This window comes from Planococcus citri, chromosome 1, assembly GCF_950023065.1.
Source record: "Planococcus citri chromosome 1, ihPlaCitr1.1, whole genome shotgun sequence".
NCBI classification, from domain to species: Eukaryota; Metazoa; Arthropoda; class Insecta; order Hemiptera; family Pseudococcidae; genus Planococcus; species Planococcus citri.
In genome coordinates this window covers 87,198,822-87,223,259 of record NC_088677.1, presented here as the reverse complement: position 1 = coordinate 87,223,259, position 24,438 = coordinate 87,198,822, and the positions used below count along the sequence as shown (strand labels likewise).

At 32.1% G+C, this 24,438-nt stretch overlaps 1 protein-coding gene across 2 annotated transcripts in view; it reads left to right on the top strand.

Annotated features, from left to right (window-relative positions):
* The first annotated feature begins 3,629 nt into the window (after positions 1–3,629).
* The window catches only part of stg (string), a 69,303-nt gene continuing 48,494 nt past the window's right edge, over positions 3,630–24,438 (top strand). Inside the window, exons 1-3 of one of the 2 annotated variants that reach the window (XM_065355904.1) lie at positions 3,630–3,832; positions 4,164–4,411; positions 23,393–23,435. In XM_065355904.1, the coding sequence (XP_065211976.1) occupies positions 4,225–4,411; positions 23,393–23,435 (230 nt within the window). In that variant the 5' untranslated portion in view covers positions 3,630–3,832; positions 4,164–4,224. Of the gene's footprint in view, positions 3,833–3,953; positions 4,069–4,163; positions 4,412–23,392; positions 23,436–24,438 lie in introns of those variants that run through there. The other variant, XM_065355910.1, reaches the window with a different exon arrangement.

The following is a 24,438-nucleotide window of genomic DNA, read 5'->3' as shown; positions in this document are numbered from 1 at the left end:
AAAATGCTGAGTGGACAACAAGAACAACATTAGGTACTATACATACTGGAGAATACAGCTATGTACTTCTTCAATGAATACTTACTAATGCTTTTCATAATGCAACTACGTAAGTAAGTACATTTTATGTTTCGAAATCCCGATCAAGTTGAAAGAAATGTCCATCTTGACGATTTACATATAAAGATGGCCATGCCATGATGGATGGAAATCATACGCTAGAACAATATAGAGTAAAAGTGCAATAAAAGAGGAGGAAAAAACATGGAGTTGAATATTATTAAAAATGAAAAATTATCAACTTACTTACGCAATTCCAATTTCAGCAAAAACTTCATAAAATTTGCAGCTTTAGAATGAAACTGGAGAAGATGAGAACCTTTGATTTGATATGATTTTTGACATTTGAATTTTGATTTTGATAATTATTGATATTGATGTTTGATAAGAAAGAGTGGAGGGGATATACTTCAGCATGGCTTCCTACCCCCTCCTCTCAAAACTGTCGTGTGGAGGGGTGAAGAGAGGGGATAACATACAGGGTGGCCAGAAATATCGGGTACCCCCAAAAAAGTTTTCTAACTAAATACTTCGGTTGGTCACAGTGAATGATAATAATGATAACACATGATTGGTTGTTGGACTGGAGAGATAACATTCCACCAATCATATGCATCTATTTCACGTTGCCAACCTATATTTTTAATGAAAAACTTTCTTAGGGGTAGGTACCCGATATTTCTGGCCACCCTGTACATTCTCAAGTTTTTATTTTCAGAAATTCAATTTTTCAAATTTTTCGTTGAATTTCAATTTTGATTATAATTATTTAGGTTCCTATAGATTAGTTAATTACATTATTTTTTTCGCTCTTACTTCATTTCATTGTAGTTCTTGTCACTTGTCAGTTGTCATCTTCAATCCTCATAGACCCTGACCTGGCCCTTTGGACCTCATGGGCATTCCTCGAACAGTCGAACATCGAAAATAAAATTGTCACCATCATCACCGTACCAATTCAAAAGATTAATCTAATCTTAGATTAGACGTTGTTCTTTCATGAGAATTGAATTGAGAGTGAAAATTTATTGATAAATTTCGATTTAAAATGACAAAAATGCAGAACTTTTGGACTCGTTTTTGACGGTGATATTTTGTTTTGGATATTTCTTTCTGATCAACTCAATTAGGAACATAGACATAGATACATATTATATACCAAGCGCAATGGTCACCTACTTATAATATCACAATTTTCTACCTTTTAGAATTTTTGGTGCTTTTTTCCTCTCGAGTTCGGACAATGTGGTCCATTCGCCCAAATGCAAATATTAAAGATCATTCCATTCTTCTGTAGCTTAAGTTTGAAATTGCTCTTTGCTCAGCAACACTTTGAGAAAAATTGTGTGCTAGCAGTACAAAATAACTTGATAATTATCTAATTCTGGATTCGATCATACAGTACATTACATTAACCTAAGATAGGTTGCCTATAGGAGCAATGAAAGGAGATGAAGTAATAAGTACTTACACTGGAACGAAACATCTCGCAAAATTCTTATCCACATAAACTGTGATGCATAAAAAATGCTGAAAGAGCAAGTTAAATTTTTAATACCTGTAGACCTACCCATTTTTCTTTTTCGTTATTTTCAAATTCACCAACAGTTTCCCTGTTTTTCTATTTATAAATTTTATAATCAACTTGTGCCTAATAACCAACAACTAAAAATCATATCATGAAATTAGCTCTATGCACAGATTTGTGAATTATTTAATGTTTCCATTCTCCTATCAGTTCATCAGTGTTGTAATGGATGATACGGCACGAAGGAACAAGGAAGGGTTTTTTTCTTCATCAGGATGGAATCTCATTGCGTGTAGATTGTGAACATACACTCGTATTCAAATCTGTAATTGTAAATATTGGTCGAATGATTTCTGAAAAAAAAGAGAAAAAAGTCAATAAATAGCGCAAATTTGAAATAAATCTCTTGATTATTCCGGCACGTATAGAGAATGATTTACAACACCACACATCTGCGTTTTAATATTACCATGTGATACATCAATGAACAGTAAATATTTACGAACTGTGGGTATTTTCGATTTCGACTGCTAATATTTTAACGTCAATTTGAATTACTGAAATGTACGATGGTTCAGTAAAAATATTTTCTATTCCATGGAGCAATCATCTTACGATCAAATTCTATTATTTTTCATTTTCATCGAACTCGGCTGATTTTTATTTTATTACATTTTTCTTACGATTATTTTAGGGATTATTCACTAATGTACTTAGGTACCTAATTATCAAGATTGAATTGTGAGAAATTTATGTTTAACAACAGAACAGCACAAGGAGCATATTAATTTACGATCCTCAGTAACAAGCTACCTAACAACACCGAGTGATTCGCAATGATTTTAGCCAATATTCAAGATTAATGACATACAGATCCTAAAATTATCAAATGAGCGGTATAAACGAAATATAATTCAAAAATGAATTTGTAGATAGAAAATTGTGCTCTGGGTTATCCTTTAATTGTTCTTTCGTTTATGAAATGAGGGATGTTCATGTTCATTATTTAGAAGCAGGTAATTGCTAGTTAGCTATTTCTTCCTGGATCAGTGGATCGAATCTTGAGGAGAGCGTCAATCACTATAATTGATGAACGATGATTAATATCTGAAAGCTTGATGATACTTTAGGTACTTTATATCAAATAAATCCACAACCATGTTGAAAAAAGAAAACATGTGTGATAGGTATTTAAATCGAAAAGAATGTATGCATTACTGCTCCTATTCGAAATGGGTTCCACTGCGAGTTCGTCGGTATCCTTTTGCTTGAGTAGAAAATGTTTCTGAGAAACATGGTATTATACGGTCTTCGTCTTCCTCATCGTCGATGAGCTATCGCTATAACAATAAGTAAGTACCTAACAAATTATTATTACGCTAGGTTTAAATAATAGGGAAGATCACTAAGAAGAGCGTTGAGCGTAATATGCTCTCTTATAGATACTAGAAAAGAAAACCCCCATTTCGGAATTTTGAAAATTAGCTGTAAAACACAGAAAACACGTCTTCGTTGACGCTTATGAAGTCACGTTCTTAAAATTGAACAAATTATGACATTATCATTTTGTTTGAGTGATCCTTACTTAAATAAATAGAACAATCGCAATCGCAATCAAAATAGAGAGCCCAGTAAAACATTAAAATTCAAATTTCCTTTTGAATTCAATCTCAGACCTCAGTTTTTCAAATTTGAAAAAAAATTTAAAAAGCAAAACGATGGACCGCGGTTTTTTATTGGTTGGTTGAAGCCAGCGACAAATTTCCCATCACATGTCTTTTTCAAACACGTTTGAAGTTTTCTATGTTTTTAATCTCGATCTGCGAATTTTTTTTCGCAAATTTTCATGTAAATTGCTGCATTAATTAAATATAAATTTTTAATTTTAAAAAACATCCCATTTTTCTCGTTTCAACTTTCAAATCATTCCGATAGTAAAACTTCATTACTCCGCATTAGCAAAAATTAACGCCACAAGTTTACCTAACCTGCGTCCGTACTTTTTGTAAACGTTTGATCCACCAATCAGCATTCGTATTCGCCAAGTCTTGTTATCAAAATTTTCGCACGTAAAGGCAATTTTATTCAAATTGAACGGTTAGTCTAATTTTGTCGTATGTGCGTCGGTGTTTTCGAATAATGAATTAAATTAGTCGTAAAAATCCTCCGAAAGGTAGTTATAATAATATTAGACATGTTTCGGTTCGTAATTCGTTCATATCATCAACACCACAGTTGACGCCGGTAAGTTACCTTATATGTATTGTTATCATGTAGTAAGATTTCACGTGTTACGGATTGAAAACTGTATAAAAATCGGCGTTTAATTATTAATCTACGACTAGTTTTGTTTCCTTACGATTATTCGTTCATCGTAAACGATACTTACGATGCACTGATTGCATCATTGTTTCAATTCTAAACGTACTCTTCGAACAGTCAGTGTTTCATCGTGGGTGGTGATGTTACTACGGACCTATGTAATTTGATCTGTAATACGTCGTGTTTCTTTGTAAAACTATAATGAAAATTATTATTCAGATCATTATGACTTATGATGTTTGTACTGTTACAGGAAACTCGTATGAACGAAATTCATCTCGTGTTGAATAAATCGTATCGACTGTGAGTTCAGAATGTCATCTTTCAACGATGAAGAAATCCTCTCACCCAATATCGCGTCTTCGAATAATACGGTCTCTTCGGAGTACGGTATATCGCCTATGACTACATTATCTGTCAATTTGGGAAGTGCTTTGCATATACGGAGAACCTTATCGTTTCATAGCACCGAAGTCTCGCCCAAGAAGCAGGATGTGGCTGGTGAGTTTGTTCGCAAACACATTATCATTTCTGCGATAGAGAATATGTGTTTTTGTTTCTAGAGCTAACTACGAACGTTTTTCGAGCGATTTTAATGATTAGAATTTATTATACTGAAGTAAGACGATGACTATTGTACGGTTTTACTCCTTGTCCTGTTCATCATAACATGTTCCTTTGAGAACCGGTGCGAAAGATTCAACTCGTGTGTGGAAAATTCATTCTTGACGTGGCATTTAAATTATTCATGAGCTTCGAATGGAATCGATTATGGTACCGAATCATCTCAAGTTTTGTTTACATCATAGTCGACTTTTGAAACCAAATTCATCGCGGTGCTCGAACGTAGGCCTGATAAGCAGGGATTGTACTCGGTTACTTCTTAAGTAATCAAGTTACTAAAGTTACTAATAGTAACTTATGGTTACTTTTTAATAATGTTGGTTACTAAAAGTTACTTTTTCCGAGATCTTTCACCAATTTCCTTTTTTTTTTCAAAATTTTATTTTGATGATTTTTTTTTTGAAATGTACCTATGTACTTAGGGGGTTTTTAATTTCAACAGGTACATATTATTATTTTTGAATTTCTCGATGGTTTTTAGTGGATTTTCTCCTGTTTTGATTGATTTTCACATCTTGAATTTTGGTGGTGATTTTTTTTCGAAAATAATTTTTCCATGATTTTGCTCTGAATTTTGATGAAGATTTTCACCTGAATTTTTTCCAATTTTATCACCTTGAATTCTCGTGATTTTTTCATAAAAATTTTCCCTCTAGCTTGTGTGATTTTATTGCTCAAAATAGTGGGGATTTCTCCTTATTTTGATTCGATGGCTTTTTTTGAATTTTGTGATTTTTTTTCTTCGCTGATTTGTTGAGTTTTCTTTTGAATTTTTGTAGATTTTTCCCTATTCTAACGGGTATGGTTTTTCTGAATTTTCGCGAGTTCTGTTTTTTCGAGTTTTTCGACGATTTTCTCAGAATTTCCTTTTTTCTATTTTCAAATTTTGGCAAAGTTTCTACAGTTTTGACTCACCTTTTCAACTTTGAATTTTCACACGATTCTGTGGTTTTTGTTCTAAATTGTGGCCATTTTTTTGCCTGAATTTCGACTGCATTTTTTTTTATTTCGACAGTTTTTTTTGAGTTTCGTGCTTTAAAAAAACACGTGGTTTTTTTGGGTAACTTTTTTGTAGAATTGTGATTTTACTTCTTCCAAAAATCATAATTTCCTTTAAATTTTGGTTTTTTTTTCGAGAAAGGAGGGAAGTTTCTTCAAGATTTGATGAAATTATTATTTCTTATTTTCACCTTTTGTGGTGGATTTTTCTGCATCTTGATATGTTTCATTCGTTGATCCCTCTCTCTCTTTTCCTCTTCCCTTCCAGTTATGAGGGAAGGTCCTCCGGATTTCCTCTCTCTTTGAACAGTTTTTTTTTTTCAAGTTCGAATTATTTTTCTCTGTTGAATTCTCTTCAGTTTTGGTACAAAATTTTTCTCAAAAATTTATCGATTCATTTCCGAATTTATACCTAATTTTAATTCTCGCGAGTTCTCTGTTCTGAATTCTCACCTAATGATTTTTGCTGAATTGTATTTTCGAGATTTTTCTATTTCCATAATTTTTCATAATTTTGTTTTGAATTTTATCGATTCGTTTTTCTGTCCAAATTTTTGTTCGTAATTTCGGCGAAACCTTTTTTCTTGAATTTGTTTATAAAATTTTCTCCTAATTTAGCCCCAAAGTTTGGTAATTTTTTCTGCTTAAAATTTTTGCGGAATTCTCCTGTTTACAGATTTTTTTTTCGAGTTTCTGTGAGTTTTTTGGATTTTGAGACTCGATGATTTTATTTATATTTTTTTTGAGGATTTCTTGATTTTTTTTTCAAGTCTTATTCTTTTGAATTCTCGTAGATTTTATTTTTCAATTTTTTGACGATTTTCCCCGAATTTTCGTGTTTTTCTCTTGCGTATAAATTTTTGTCAAGTTTTCGCAATTTTATCGTTGAATTTCGTAAAGTTTGTTTTCAATTGTTGCGATGTTTTTTCTTGAATTTTTTGCTTTTTACCCTAATTTTTTTGGTGGAGTTTTTCTACTTCTAATCAAATTTTTATTCTGGAATCCTCGTGATTTTTTTCAACTTTTTAAATTTTGACAAAACTCTGTTTTTTGGTTATTTTGAATTTCGCGATTTTGATTTATTAAAAGAAGATCACGAAGAGGTTTTTCAACATTATTTTTCGATTAATTTTCTTTCTTTCCAGACCTCGATCTTTGCTCTGTTTCCTGTTTTGGCCATTTTCTCTCAATTTCAATAATTTTGTCACCTTTTTTCCATTTTTTTTTGAATCGTGTCAATTTTCGACAGTTTTGATGGAGTTTTTTTTTCATTTTGAAGGCATGTACACTTTTTTGTATTCTAATTTTTAAAATGATTTTCACAAATCACTTTTTTTCCAAATTTGGATTGCTCTCTCCCCTCCTCTCCTCCACCGTTCCCTTTTTTCTTGTTAATTTTAATAAGTTTCCCTATTTAAACTGATTCTTCTTTCTTATGGACTTTTTTTCAAAAATTATTGTTTATTATTTCTTAACACTAGAATCATTTTTTCCCCTCAAATCCTTGCTCGTATCAACATTTCTGCTATTTTACGATTGGTATTTTTGTGTTTGATTTTTTGAAATGATTTTGATTAAAAGATTAAATTTCGTTCCTCCCTGTTTCGGTAGACTTCCCCCTCTTCTTTCAATTTTTTCAGTAGTTCAACACATTTTTCGATCATGTTTCCGGAATCCAAAATTTTTCTCATACGTTCTTTTTGTATTTTGATCTACGAGTAGTTTGCTTTCGAAATTTTGGTAAATTAGGTATCTGTTTTGAGCTTTTGCTAGTTTTTTTTTCTTTTTCAAAAATGGTTTGTATTCGAATTTTGATGTTTTTTTCTGTGTTTTTTGAAAAAACTGCTATCAAAATTTTCGTTATTTATAGGTACATGTTTTTTTTGTTTTTATTTTTTTTGTAATCTGAAATAGAATATAATGTTTTGTAAGGCATTGAAGTTTTTTGGTTGCCACTTTTTTTTTTACATCAACATTTTTTTTGGTTACTTTTTGGTTACTTTTTCCGGCTTTTTTGGTTACTAAAGTTACATTTTTTGAGAAAGATTTTGAGTACAATCCCTGTAAGCTCTTCAGCATTTCTGATACCTGAGACTCCCTTTATCCCTTGGGATGGTCATTGACCCTCTAATGCGAATGACTGAGGCTGAAATGAAGATTACCAATCGAACCATTATGTGAACACCAGTTTCAATATCAATTAACGTTCGAATCAGTTGAGAAAAGTAGTCTTCTAATTTTAGTACAACCGTTGCTGAAAGAGACGAGAAAAAAAATAAAGACCCAACGGTCTACAGGTTTTTGTAACCGAAGGTACTCTACCTTTCTTTGGGTACTTTTTTACTTACTTTTTTTTCTCTTAAATCTCCCAAGTTGAGTTACTCAGAGGGTTTACTTCTTCCCTACAGTGTTCATTGATCCCTCGAAAACAAGAACCAGAATTTCATTTGTACGCGTTAAATTATGTCGGACCAGGTAATAGCAAAATGTGACATATTTGTTACGCTGGTACTACCAGTAGCACATGCTCAAGATGGTATTACCCCCTGCAAGATGAAGGTAATACGTAGTTTAGGGGTTGCTAAAACATCTACTGGGGATATTGGCGGGCACGTGTTCGCAGTTTAAAGGAAGTTCGTTGAATGAAGACAAGCCCTTGAAAGAGAAACCAGTGTACTGAGTGCTTACGTCGTCATTTCATTACTCACAATTATAATTTTTTTCCTCGACTTGTCTGAATACGATGAGTTTTTTCATCCGATGAAAAATACTCGAACCAAAAAAAAAAATACAACACTGGCTGAAGTCTCAGCAAAAAAAAAAACACTTTTTCTATCATTTGTGTTCTGCAAGTACATACGAGATGTGCTTACTCGTACGTATCTAGTATGCATTGCAAGTACTCGTACAATGCACATTATGTAACGACAGGACGGTTTATTGCCCTCCGTTTGCTCGCTGCTTGTTCCCTATTTCATTGAGCAGAATCGAAGGGTGCCTGGTGCATTAATTGAATTCGTTATATCGGCGAGAGTAATGCCTACATTTCGGTTGCTGCATATGACCCCGTATGACTATAGTGTATACACATTACACAGTAACCATAACCGATTATGCATAAATTTTCACCAACGTTTCTGAAAGAAAGATGATTTTCTCGTTTTGGATTCTTATCTAACCCGATATATTGAGGTCGACCGTAGCGAAGAGCGTTCTTTCAAAGAAAGTGAAAAGGGTCGTTTGTTGCTTCTATACTCGTACTTTGTTGCGGATTTTTCGAATCGATGACTGAGGCGAGAAGATTTGGCGCGAAAAAATTCGTAATTTGGATTTTCCCATGGTCATTTTACTAGTTTTATTGTTGATGATTTTAAAATATTGCGTTTGTGTATTTTTGAAAGAAGGATTTAAGGTTCAAGAATCTGTTTCGTTCTTCTCCTTTGATTAAGTACAATTTTTGCGATAGTTTTGATATTTTTTATGCAATTTCATTCATGTACGATCATTAAATCGAGTTGATCTGTATAAATGGAGCTCAAAGTATCTCGAAAACAAACCCCCTTGGAAAAAACTATTCACGAATATAGTAGTCCGGCATATGACAATAGGAGTAATTGCACCCCCCCCCCCCGGGCCGATCCTCCGGGACAACTTTTTTCTTAAAGGGGACATCCTAAGGAACATTTTAAAGCAAACTTGCCCAAAAAAAAGTTGGCCTTGCTTACAAAACGGCGGCCATTTTGATTGACAGGTCAGCCGAAATCGCAGATTTTGCGTTTCAACATAGGACTTACACGAATTTTTTTAAACCGTACAAAGGTAGATCGAAAGAGCAGGCAAAAATTCATCACCTGTGAAAATTTCAAGTGCTTAAGTGCCTTTTTCGATTTTTGGTGAATTTTTGAAAATCGAATTTAGACCAAAAATGAGGGGAAAAATCAAAATTTTACCAAATTGACCAAGAAAGCTGACATTTGGGATATACCCTATTTTTGACATGTCAAATCGATTGGAAACGGTTTCAACCCGTTTTGAGCAGTTCTGGAGCCTCCAGCAGATTTTTGAAACTCGAAATGTCCACAAAATTCCATCAAATTGGAGTTGTAAAGCTGAAATTTATTCTAAAAACTGAAATTTATTCTGAAAACTAATTTCAATACGCTACGAAGTACTGCAGGTGAATTTCGAGTCGTTTTCGAGCCTCCAGCGACTTTTTGAAAATTCCTTCAGCCTCCAGCAGATTTTTGAAACTTTAAATTTTCACAAAATTTCATCAAATGGAGATGGAAAGCTGAAATTTACTCTACATTACAACTTTAATACCCTCTGAAGACGACTTCAGGTGGGTTCAAGTCATTTTAGAGCCTCCAGCGACATTTTTGAAAATTACTGGAGCCTCCAGTAGATTTTTGAAACTCGAAATTTCCCCAACATTAATTTATCTAATAATTTTCCAAAAAAACGCCAACAACCTTTCAAAAAGTCGCTGGAGGCTCCAAAACGACTTGAAATCCACCAGCAGTCAACTTCGTAGCGTATTGAAATTAGTTTGCAGAACGAATTTCGACTCTCCATCTCAGTTTGATGAAATATTGGAAGTTTCAAAAACCTACTGGAGGCTGTAGTAATTTTCAAAAAAGTTTGATAGTAATGATCTACATTTGATGAGAATGATAAATTTTCACAATTTTTAATAAAAAATGGTGATTTTTTTTTTGGTTCATTTTTGATAAAAGTAGTCAACTTTGAAAACCGTTGATAAAAATGGTCAATTCTGACAATTTTTTATGGTCAATTTCGACAATTTTCGATTGAAGTACAAATAGTTTAATTTTGACAAATTTTTATAAAAATAGTCAACCTTGACCATTTTTGATGAAAATGGTGAATTTGGACTTACTTCTAATAGAATTGATCAGTTTTAACAATTTGATAAAAAATTGTCAATTTTGACTTATTTTTGTTGAAATTAATTGACTGATGATATTGATAAGTATATTTTGACAATTTTTGATAAAAAGTGATCTATTTTGAACAGTTTTGATAAATGGTTAATTTTCAATAAAAATAGTCAATGTTAACAATTTTTGATAAAAGTGGTCAATTTTGACAAATTATGATGAAAATGGACAATTTTGACAAATTATGTTAAAAAATTGCCAAAGTTGACAATTTTTGATAAAAATGTTCGATTTTGACAACTTTTTACAAAAATTGTTGGTTTTGACAAATTTTGATAGAAATGGTCTACGAATTTTCACAATTTTTAATAAAAGTGGTAATTTTTTGGTTCATTTTTGTTAAAAGTGGTCAACATTGAAATCCGTTGATGAAAATGGTCAATTCTGACAATTTTTTATGGTCAATTTCGACAGTTTTTGACCAAAGCACAAATAGTTTCATTTTGACAAATTTTTATAAAAATAGTCAACTTGACCATTTTTGATAAAAATGGTGAATTTGGACTTACTTCTGATAGAATTGGTCAGTTTTAACAATTTGTTAAAAAATTGTCAATTTTGACTTATTTTTGTTAGAATTGATTGAATGATAATATTGATATATTTTGACAATTTTTGATAAAAATAGTCAATTCTGACTTATTTTTGATTAAATTAGTCAATTCTGACAAATTTTAATACATATAAGTAAATGATCTTAATTTTTGATAAAAAGTGATCTATTTTGAACAGTTTTGATGAAAATGGTTAATTTTTAATAAAAATAGTCAATGTTGACAATTTTTGTTAAAAATAGTCAATTTTCACTAATTTTTGATGATAACGCGGCCAGTTTGGACAATGTTTAATAAAAATCATTAACTTTGACAATTTTTGATAAAAATGGTCTATTTTGACAACTTTTGATAGTAATGATCCACATTTGATAAGAATGATTAATTTTCACAATTTTTAATAAAAAATAGTGATGTTTTGGTTCATTTTTGATAAAAGTGGTCAACTTTGAAAACCGTTGATAAAAATGGTCAATCCCTATTGACAATTTCAAGTGGCAGAATGCTAGCAACAGTGCTAGCATGACAATGCTAGCACTGGTTGCACCATTTTGAACACCTTTCCTAGCATATCTGCTAGCAAACTGTTGCCAGCACAATGCTAGGAAAATGGTACTAGCACCACGCTAGCAGCATTTTTCTAGCATTATGCTAGCGATGGTTTGCTAGCAGATATGCTAGTACAGGTGTTCAAAATGGTGCCATCGGTGCTAGCATAGTCATGCTAGCATATTTCTAGCATATGCTGGCATACAATTGGCATAATTCTAGCAGAGGGACTAGCATTATGCTAGCGTCAGTTTGCTAGCAGATATGCTAGTGCAGGTGTTCAAAATGGTGCTACTGGTGCTAGCATGATCTTGCTAGCTTTTTGCTAGCATATGCTAGCATGTGTATAATATGTAGGTATATAATAATGCTAGAAGTGCATTAATTTCCTTATTAAAGAATAGGGTATTTTTAATTATGGTACGTTTCCCAAAAATATCCAAAAATGGGCAATTGCCCTACAATGCTAGTTTAGAACTAGCATTGCACTAGCATCTTGTGCTAGTATAAACTGAGTGATTAGTTTGCCAACTTCACTCTTCTTAATTTAAACAGGAAACTGTATTGAGCTTATATTCGACTTGACTACATACTTCATCTAAGAGAAGTAAAGTGTATCATGATAAAGAACAACGCTAGCAATTTGCTAGCATTATGCTAGCACTTGACTGCTAGCACCTGGATAAGAAGTCTTTCAACAAAAATCCAGCACCATGCTAGTACTTTGACTGCTAACTTTACCAAGGTTAGAATAGCGCTAGCAGTAGACTCGTGCAAGTTTACCTGTGATTGTATTTCTAGCATGTAACTAGCAGATTGCTAGCATGCCTTTTGCTAGTTCACCTCATGCTAGCACCATTACAGAGTGCTAGCAATGCACTAGCAATATGTTAGTAGTGACTGCTAGCCTTACCCGGTGGTTATGCTGCTAGCATGTAACCAGCAAATTGCTGGCCTGTCTTTTGCTAGTTCACCGCATGCTAGCATCATACCAGTTCTATGCTAGGATGAATTTTCCAATAAAATGTCTGCTGGTAAAGTGCTAAGTGCTAACACCATTCTAACTGGTAATCTGCTAGTTGATTCCATGCTAGCACTGTGCTAGTATTCTGCTATTAATGCTAGCATTCTGCTAGTAAATTTGTTGATAAGATAATTATTCTGCTAGGATTAACTAGTGTATGGCTAGTGTACTTTTTACTAGCTCATTTCATGCTAGCAACATAGTAGCTTTATGCTAGGAGAAACTGCCAGCATCGCTCGGTAATTATGATGCTAGGATATAACTAGCATGTTGCTAGCATACATTGTGCTAGCTCATCTCAGGCTAGTATCATGGTAGAATTTTGCTAGCAGGAGCTGCTGGGATCACTCGATAATTATGGTGCTGGGTTTTAACTAGCATATCCCTAGCATACATTTTGCTAGATAATCTCACATTAGCAATATGATAGCATCATGCTAGCAGGGACAACTGGCATTACTAGGTAATTATGAGGCAAGGGTTTGACTAGCACATTGCTCGCATACATTTTGCTAGCTCATCCATGCTAGCGATATGATAGCATCATGCTAGTATGAACTGCTAGCATCACTTGGTAATTAAGGGGCAAGGGTTTAACTAGCATATTGCTAGCATACATTGTGCTAGCTCATCTCATACTAGATATATGATAGCATTTTGCTAGCGGGAAATGCTAGCTTCATTCGGTAGTTATGTTGCTAGCATGTAGCTATAGCTCATTGCTAACATACTTCTTGCTAGTTTGTATCATGCTAGTAATAAGCTGGCATTTTGCTAGCATGTTATGCTAGTTCATTTCATGCTAGCATAACGCTAGTATCATGCTAGTTTCCTGCTACTCATGCTAGGTGGGTGCTACTAATGCTAGCATTCTGCTAGTAAAATTGTCAATAGGGATTCTGACAATTTTTTATGGTCAATTTCAACAATCTTTGACTGAAGTACAAATGGTTTAATTTTGAGAAATTTTTATAAAAATAGTCAACTTGACCATTTTTGATAAAAATGGTGAATTTGGACTTACTTCTGATAGAATTGGTCAGTTTTAACAATTTGATAAAAAATTGTCAAAATTTTGACTTATTTTTGTTGAAACTGATTGACTGATAATATTGATATATTTTGACAATTTTTGATAAAAATAGTCAATTTTGACTTATTTTTGATTAAATGTAGGTCACTTTGACCTTTTTTTGATAAAATTGGTCGGTTCTGACTATTCTTGATAAGTTGTTCATTTTCCCCATTTTTGATTAAAGTGGTCTTATTTTGACTTATTTGTTGACAAAAACGGTCAATTTTGACAATTTTTGTTGTACAGGGTCAACTTGTCAATTTTTGAAAAAATGGTCCATTTTGACAACTTTTCATAAAAATGACCGATTTTAATAACTTTTGATGCGATCTCATTTTATTTTTAATAAAAGTGGCAATCTTTGAAAATTTTTCCAAAAAATAAATAAAAATGACCTCTATTTTGACAATTATTCTTGATAAAAAAATTGTGAATTTTCGATCAAAGTTATCAATTTTGACTTATTTTTGTTAAAATTGGTCAATTTTAACTATTCTTGATGAGTGGTCAATTTTGACAATTTTTGGTGAGTAAAAATGGTTAGAATTTTGTTTTTTTTTATTGCGAGGGAAGGAGGGAGGTAATTGGTTACCTCCTTCTCCCACTCTTTAAATCAGTCCTGGTTTATTTTCAAAATTGTAAGAAATTAATGATTTTTTTCCCGCCAAAACTTTAAAAAATTCCCGCTGGTTTTTTAAAATTGTCAAAAAAATTTTAATTTTTTGTCATAATTTTCAAAAAAGTGCTACTTTTTGCCAAAATTGCGAAAAAGAAGTCTCGCTTTCTTCCATTATAACGATCAAACATGAAAATTTTCGTCAGACATGGTAATTTTTCTGGGGAAAACTTCCAAAAAAAAATGCAACTTTTTTTAAAACCACCAAAAAATCCTGCCATGTTTTTCCAAAATTTCCAGAAATGAGTGATTTTTTGCCAAAATTGCTCACAAGTCCTGAAATTGCTCAAAAAAGTCCTGCAAGTTTTGTTTCGCCAGCTACCAAAACTGCCAAAAATAGCAAATTTTTTGTCAAAATTAAGTACAAAAAAATTTCTGCTTTTGCCAAAAAATATCAAAAAAAAAGTTTTGCTTTTTCAATTTCAGCTGTCAAATTTTGAACTTTTTAATGAATGTATAAATGTTGACTTGATCCCTCTTCCCCCTTTTGAAAAGTTGAAAAAAATTTCATTCCCATAAAAGTTCGAGTAAAATAATTTGTGCCAGGCTCCTCCCCCACCCCTTCTAAAAATTGAAACATTTGTTGAATGCTTTGATCAATTGTTGACTGTTGCTTCTCATTTGAAATTAGGTAAAATTTTCTAATCTGTCCTCAGTCGAGATAAGTAAATCTGAAAGTCCCCCCTCACCCCTCCTAAGTTACCATCACTTGCATTTCCATCTCCTCATCAAAGAATCAAGAGCCAAGTGGAAATGAAATATGTGCTGGAGGGGATGACAAAGCAGGATAAATACTCGTACGAGGTATTTGAACTTTGGATAAGGAATATGACCAATTGTTAATGTTTTTTTTCCGAAACGAAAATCAGAGGGGGGTAAAACGAACAGTGCACAGAGGGCTTAAGGTGAAAGGGACTTAATAGCGGTGCTTATCTGGCAGCTTTGTTCGCGACGCAGCACATATGTCCCTCTAAAGCATAATATGAAACGAGGTGTTGTGTGTTTTATCAATTAAGGGCCCCTTGTGCAGTTGGAAAAACCAGTAATAGTAGTGGGTACCGAGTGTACGTTCATTTTTTTTCCTCTTTCATTTCCGAATCATAAACCTTCCAAGTTTAAATTTACACAATTGGTCCGAAAATATCGATTATTTACCGCCAGCGCAGCGCCATCCACCGTCATCGTCATAGCAGCAGGGTGAATATTACGTATTGTGAGTGAGGAACTTGTTCTATTCAGGCTCTCTGGTCTTGGTGATTGTCGATTGGCCGAAGAGCACATGGATACGTCGAGTTCTAATAGACTGGCGAGGGTGGAACATATCGTAAGCACGGGGTCTGTGGGTCGTGGTGCATCGAATTAAGGGGAGGAGAGGGTTATACTACACCAGAAGCGTGACGCACATTATTACTCGTCGGGGTAGTTTTACACGACGTAATTTTTACGTGTAATCAATTCCGTATTACTCTTCAGAGTCGTCGTACGTATGGGATTGATAGATGTCGTAAAGTGGCCCCTGTCCTCCCCCTCCCCTCCTCAATCGTTTCTTTTTCGCTGTGAAATGGTATCGGAGTTGATTTATATGTAGGTTAGAAAATACTCGACGCTTTCTACCCTTCTTTTCTTTTGGAATTGGATCACTTGCCACTGAAACTGGTTCCTTTGGTAGACGTGTGAGGCGCAAAATGATCCTGATTTTCGAGTTTGCCTCGTCTCACGTGTTCCAAAATTTAAATTACCTATTCTGGGTATCAATTTTCGGTTCATTTAAAAAGTAATCCTGGTCGAATGAGATTTTCCATTGTGATGGTGAAAAAAAAAAACAACCTAAGATGAGAGTAATTTTATGTATGAAAAAACTCGAACAAAGTTTGCGTACTTACTTGATTTAGGTATAAATGAATTCGCTGCGTAGAAGATTTACAACTTTCTAAATCTCTAATAATCTAGTTCCAGTTCTTTTTTTTTCTCGCAAATGATCATCTGCAGAGGGTAAAATTTTCTGGAATTCACTAGCTGCTTGCTGTAGCAGCTTCATCGTGAAATAGATCAGGTATAATGTACCTAGACCTACTCGTAGTACGTGTGGGTTGGAAATGAATTGGCTGCCAGTTAATTAGAACACTGGATGATGTTTTGTCACTGTGTGAATTGTGAATAGCGTCGACGTAAAGGTCGAGTGAAAGAGATAGCATTAATCTTCGTCCATATGATATTGTTCAACGTGTGGGTCAATGTGGCGATTGTTGTTGTTGTGTTCACATTGGCGGTAGTTTTAGAAAACCTACTGTTTGTAGTATGTGGACTGAAGAGAAGAAAAAAAAACGGGATAGTCATACGGGCGACGTGGTTGTCGAAGACAAAACAAAATCACCTGATCGAGGATAGCCTGGAAAAAAGAGCCAAAAATAATAATAAAGGGAATCTGCGGGTTTGCAAACCTCGTACAAATGAATCCGGGTAGCATGTTTGCAGAGTTGGAATGGTTCGTTGTGGGATGATTATGTGTATTGTGTGCTACGTTGATACGAATCTTTTAGCGCCAAATTTCTCCTCGAACAGGAGTATTTTTTTCTGAAGGATGTGAGTTTAGGTGTACCGTTAATCCATTGATTTCAGATCGAGTTGTGAAAAACTGTTCGGATGGGATATCAATTCGAGGTATTTGTGTCTGGCTGGTGAATTAAATAGAGCCTAGTGCAATTTGTCTCAATTGATGCCAGCTGATGAAAACACTAGAGTGTTTTGAATTCTTGAAAAATGTGTGAAAATGAAGCATTTTAAGAATAATATGGAAATTTGAAGCTTCTCAGTAGATTTAAAAATGATAAATTTTTGAGCTGTCGTTTTCAAAGTAGGTGGAAACTAAATTTTTAGATGTCTGAATCGAAAGTTCATACTTCAAAATAGGCATTGAAAATGTATGAGGAAAATTCACGATTTACTGGGTCTGGAATGTGTCAATTTTTCATTAATTGTAAGAAGTCAAATTTCGACTGAATGGATGAAATAATTTCGATTAAATTGACTGGCTAAAAACGTTAATTTTTGATCTTGAAAATGTCATTCTTGGTTGAAAAATGTTGATTTTTTTATATGTATTTTAAAATTCTGTAACCTTTTGAATTGAATGGTCAATTTTTGATTGAAAAAAATAACCAACTTTTAATGAAAAATGGATCAAAAATAGTCGTTTTAACGGAAAACGTCAATTGGTAAATTTTCGATCAGAATAGTAAATTACAAAATACTAATTTCTGATCAAAACGTCAAATTTTTATTTCAGATTTAAAATGTTGACGTCTCAATAATTCTATCAATCTTCATAAAACACGTTTATTTATGATTGAAAAAAATTTCGTTAAGAAAATAACTTGAACTTGCTATTAAAAAATCAATCCTTGATCTTAAAAATGGCAATTTTGTATAAGTTTAGGTATAAAAATGTGAACTTCACGAATGAATTAGTTAAAAATGTCAAATTTTGATTTTAAAATAAGTTATCAACTTCTGGTTTTACCAGGTCGACTTTTGACTCGAAAGATCAATTTTCGTTGTTGAAATTCATGATCAATTTTTAAAAAGTTCCATGTTTGATAAAAGTGGTCAAGTTTTGACATTGAAGGACCAATTTTTGATAAAATAGCGACGCTTTGATTTAAAAAAAAATCATCAATTTGTTTTAAAAAAATCCCAACTCTTCCTGAAAAACGTCAGTTTTATTGAATTAAAAATGTTGATTTTTGATCAACGGTCATTTAGTTTTTGACGAGTCATGTCAATTTTGATTTTTAAAAAATGTCAATTTTTTTTGTTTTTATAAATTAAAACACGAACTGATGAAAAAACTGACCCTCTTTGATCAAGTGAATATTATTTTATATTATAATTAACCAAATTTTGATTTTTTTTATGTCATAAACTGACAATTTTTGATGAAACTGCGAAATTTTTATTCAAGAAAAAGCCAATTTTTGATTTAAAAAGAGTCAACTATTGGCTTCAAAAAGTCTACTTTTGGTTAAAATGATAATTTACCTATTATTTGAAAAAATCAACTTTTTGAAATGCCAATAATTTCTGATAAAAATGAGTCATTTTGTGATGAAAAACTGGGCATGTACACCAATTTTCCAGTTTGAAAAATGTTGGGTTTCAATGCTATACAAAAAAAGAAAAAAAAAGAACGTCAATTCTTGATCTAAAAATATTGATTTCTTCTTAATTTAGATGGTCAATTTTTGACTTTCAAGATCAATTTTTCATCAAAATGATCTATTTTGACAACTTTTGTTAAGAATGGTCAATGGTCATTTTTTTGACAATAGTTGATAAAAATGGTCAACTTTGACCTTTTTTAGATGCAAGCAACCAATTAGTTTAAATTGATCAATTCTGTCAATTTTGACAAATTCTGGTAAAAATGGTCAATTTAGTTTTGTGTTTGATAGAAGTGGTCTATTCTGAAAATGTTTGATAAAAAATAGTCAATTTTGACAAATTGTGATAAAAATAGTCAATTTTTAATATTTTTGATAAACACAGCCAGTTTGGACAATTTTTAATGTTAATGGTCAACTTTGACAAATTCTGATAAAAATTGTAATTTTTGGCTTACTTTTGATAGAAGTGGTCACCTTTGAAAACCGTAGATAAAAATGGTCAATTTTGACAACTTTTGATTGAAGTGGTCTAATTTTGAATTTAAAAAAAAAAAAGTAGTCAACTTTGACAATGTTAAATAAAAATTGTGATTTTGGACTCACTTCTGATGAAATTGATCAGTTTTGACAATTCTTGATAATGTAGTTCTTTTTGACAATTATTTTTGATGAAAATGGTCAGTTTTGACTTATTTTTGATAAATTTGATACATTTTGACAATTTTTGATAAAATTGGTCAATTTTCACTATTTTGGATAAAAACGGTCAGTTTGGACAATTTTTAATAAAATGGCCTGGTCAACTTTTACAACTTTTTATAAAATGGTCATTTTTTACAAAATTCTGATTAAAAATTGCAATTTTTGGCTTATTTTTGATAAAAGTGGTCAACTTTGAAACCCGTTGATATATGGTCAATTCTATTTTATATGGTCAATTTTGACAATTTTTGACTAAAGTAGTTTAATTCTTACAAATTTTGATAAAGATGTTGAATTTGAATTTACTTCTGATAAAATTGGTCAGTTTTAACAATTCTTGATAAGTGGTGTTTTTCGACAATTTTTGATAAAAATGGTTAATTTTTACTTATTTTTGATAAAAGTGACATGCTTATGTAGACTGTTTTTGATAAAAGTGGTCAACTTTGACTTTTTTTTTGGTTAAAATTGATATATTTTGACTATTTTTGATAAAAATGAACAATTTTGACTCATTTTTGATATACCTAATTGATGTATTTTGACAAAATGGTCAATTTTGACTTATTTTTATTGATATATGTATTTTGACTATTTTTGATAACAATGGTCAATTTTAACTTATTTTTGTTATATTTTGATAATTTTTGATAACAATGGTCAATTTTGAGTTATTTTTGACAAAAGTGATGTATTTTGACTATTTTTTTTCCGCTAAAAATAGTCAATTTTGACTAATTTTTGATGTATGCAATTGATATTTTTCTGACAAAAGTGGTCAATTTTGACTTATTTTTGATAAAATTGATATATTTTGACTATTTTTGACTATTCTTGATAAAAATGGTCAATTTGACTTATTTTTGATATAATTGATATAGTTTGACAATTTGTTGATAAAAATGGTCAATTTTGACTCATTTTTGATATAATTGATATATTTTGATAAAATGGTCAATTTGGACTAATCTGTGATAAAATTGATATATTTTGACTTATTTTTGATATAATTGATACATTTTGACCTATTTTTGATATAATGGATATATTTTGACTATTCTTGATAAAAATGGTTAATTTGACTTATTTTTAATAAAATTGATATAGTTTGACAATTTTTGAAAACAATGGTCAATTTTGACTTTTTGATAAAATTGATATATTTTGACAATTTTTTGATAACTATGGTCAATTTTGACTTCTTTTTGATATAATTGATATTTTGATAAAAATATTCAATTTTGACTCATTTTTGATATAATTGATATATTTTGATAAAATGGTCAATTTGGACTAATTTGTGATATTATTGATATATTTTGACTTATTTTTGATATAATTGATACATTTTGACCTATTTTTGATATAATGTATATATTTTGGCTATTCTTGATAAAAATGGTCAATTTGACTCCTTTTTGATAAAATTGATATATTTTGACAATTTTTGATAACAATGGTCAATTTTGACTCATTTTTGATAAAAATGGTCAATTTTGTGTTTAAAAAGCTCAAATTTCAGTCTAAATTGGCGTAATTTTAATTAAAAAATGTGCCAATTTTCGCTTTTAAAGTGCTGCTATGTCAATTTTTGATTTTACAAAATCTTAGTTTCTGGTTTTAAACAATGCCAATTTTCGATTTCGAGTGATGCCGATTTTTATAGTTTCGAAAATATCATTTTTCTTTCTTTATTCATGATACGTGCGCAACTCTTTGCTGAAAATTTCAATCTTTTTGAATGTCTTTTTTGGTTAACAAACCGGTTGTGATACATTTTTGATTCTAGGAGTGTCAATTTTTGATCAAATTGCTCAGCTTTTGAATTGCTCAATTTCTGGTAAAAATGGTCGATTTTTAGCTATGCAGACAAAATATTTATATCCAATTTTTCAAGGATATCTTTTCTGGAAAACAAAATGTTTCGAAATTGGAGAACATAGGATGGTTAATTGGTTTGAATTTTCACAAACTGTATCAAAAATTGCAAACTCATACTCGTAAATATTTATTCAATGATCGTAAAAATCGATTTTACGAGCACATTCGAAAAGCAAACAAAATTGTGTTCGTGGTGAAATTTGAAATTAATGTTTTCAATTCACCACACGCTGCATCGATTTCATCATTTCTCCCCATTTGAATGATGTTTTAGTCCAACTTCTCGCTTGTAAATTTTCAAAATCCGTTTCTCGAATTACTCTGTGACATTTAAAAACTTAACGTGTGGTTAAAACAATCACAAATACGTCAGTATAAGTGCCCCGGAAGCTAATTACAAATATTGGTCATGAAAATAAATTTCATGTAGAAAAGTTAGTCTTTTTTACCATACCGAAAATATAATGTCGTTATCTTTATTCGACATTGATAAACACGTGTGGTCTAAGTACGAACGAATCATCAAACATACCGTATAGTATGTAAATCGTTTGAACCCGCAGTCGGTTAACACCCCCTCCACCTCACTCGTTGTGCCTCGTGCTCCAATGAATTTCATTGAAAACGAAATATTTTCAAGCATCAAGTGAGCCAGAGCTTCTAAAACTTCTATACTATAGGTATACCTATGGGGTACTTTTCTCTTGTAAAAGCTCCCTGTCGTTCGAGGACCCCTATATGGGTACGCTTTAATACGTTTCATATGGGTTATGTATTCTTATAATGTAGTTAGATTCAGCATGTGGCATGTGTTATTATTATACATACTATATATATACGATAACCCCTTCGTCGTCGATTAAATTTCGCTCGGGTGTGTGCGATGGCGGCGATGATTTCGTATTAAGAACTGAAGAGAAAAATTTTGCAAAATGTGCATAATGCATATAGTATACACGTCAAAGTATGTCGATTCGAAGAACTGCCTATACCTATATTTTATGGTTCGCAAATACGCTTATTCGTATCGGTGACTAATTACAGAGCTAATTTAGTCAATTAGTCATATGGTAATTTATATATGTGAGCCTGAGCCGAAGTATTCGTCGTAGACAGCGATTTGCGAACCACATTGTCAGCAAATAGCTGAATAATATGAAAGAAAAACCAGATACTCGTCGTACTAAAAGGCCCATTGGGAATTCGTTAAAGCGGATAAGAGGGTAATCGATAACTTAGTAGTCGATTATGGCGACCGTTTCGATAATTAAATTAAACGACATACTCGAAGCTAGTCTTATACTAATATGATGGCTGAATTGGTGGAAATTTGTCGAACACCTGGGTCCAGCTGGGTCACCTAATCGTCACACTCTCCATCTAAAGTATGTGTATATATAGGGTTTAAGGCTGGTACATATTACATGATCGGTTATAATACTCGTATTTCCAACAGTCTAGAGCAGCACGGTTAATTAAATACGCGCCTTATAATACGAGTATATAATGAATGTACTCGCGTTTACACCACCACTCTTGGTAGTGTAAAAAAGTCACCGGAATCGGATAGGCACGTGCCCGGGACTCAGGCGCAAGCACGGTGTATAGGTCGAGGAACGATTTAGAGAGACTATACGACGAATAGGTAAGTGGCTACCGGATGTACATAGGAATTCCGCTAGCATGACTTCGAACGTTGGTCAAAGTTTCCTCTGATGGCATCGCCAGCGCCGATCAAAATTTTCATACTTTATACCCTTTTTCCATGCCTTTATTTTTCCGTACCATAAGTATACTCGTACCTCTTGGTGGCAACTGTTTTTTCACGCCTCCTTGCGTATAACGTATGTCTATGTACTCGGTATATGTAATTTAACCTTATGGTTTACAAGAACGTGTACCGTATTACACTATCGTACACGTAGATGGCCGCAAAAGATGTAAGATAGCGGTAAAGTTCGCCTTTTTCCAAAGGTTAAAAAACTAGGTTCACTCACCCTTATACTATACGTATTCTCTATCTCTACGTGTGTGAAATTTATGTAAATAATACATTCGCTTCTATGTAGATCATACCTATACCCGTTGAAAGGGTTTATGTTGAAAGAAATGATGCTAGAATGGTATATTTTGTGTACTTATTCATAAGTATATTTTTTTTACCCGTTGTTATAGTTTTTTTTTCTGTTACGAATTTTAATTTAGTTGTTACTTAGTTACTTAATCGATTTACGACGGTTAATTTAAAGATGATTTTTTTTTTATCTGTTTCAGATAACGGTGTTTTGGTGCCGAGCAAGAGCAATTCGTTAAATATGTAAGTCAAGTTGTTGTTATCATTTGATTGAATTAATTCGTGGAATTGGTAAACTTTAATCGGGGTTTCTTTGAATGTGATCTAATAACTGTTCCTCATTATCGATTTTTATTTTTTTTCTCCCCAATATGTTGAAAAGGAAGTGTCGTAAATTAGGAATTGTAACGTATTTGAAGTGTAAAGTGATCGTAGCGAAGATAGGTATAGTTATATTGGTCACTTGGTCAGGTGCTTGGCTCATTGATAGTTCAGTATTTAAAAGCTCGCATCACAGAGACGATCTCTCCCCTAGATAGTGAATTTTTATTGATGTGTGTGGTAAAATTGAGTAAAGTGTTTCTAAAAATGGTTAAAATGTGAAAAAAATTCGTTGAAGTATAACAACTAGGTACAATATTATCCAAAAAAAAAAAAAAAAAAAAAAACGTAAAAATTCTCATAAAATGTCTTCAAATTTTGTGTGCAGTGTTGAAAAAAAGTGTTTCAATTTTGAAAAAATTCGTTTAAATGGCATTAAAATTTTTGAAAAAATGAAATAAAAAAATTGATTGAAATATGAGATTTGCTGAAACATGTTTTAGAACGATGTGTAAATTGATGAAATATATCACACGAGTTGAAAAAAATATCGCAAAAACGTAAAAATTGTTTCAAGTATTGCAAAATTTATCCAAAGAATATCATTGAAATTATTTTCAATGTGAGAAAACATGGCATAAAGAAAAAAAAAAGACTATCGAATGATGTGAAAATTCGCAAAAATGTCGTTTAAATGAAGTAAAATGTTACAAAAATTATTTAAAATGAAAAAAAAAGGGGGTCTCGTTGATCTACTTTTCATACTTTCCTCAATTTATTTTTTGTCCTGTTTATTGTTCGTGTGCCCTTCTATTCTGTTCTTGTCCAGTTTTGTTGTTAAGAACTTGTCTTAAAAGTCGTATTTCTTGACCAAAACTTACAAAAAAATCCTAATCTTTGTCGTAATTTGCCAAAACAATTTTTG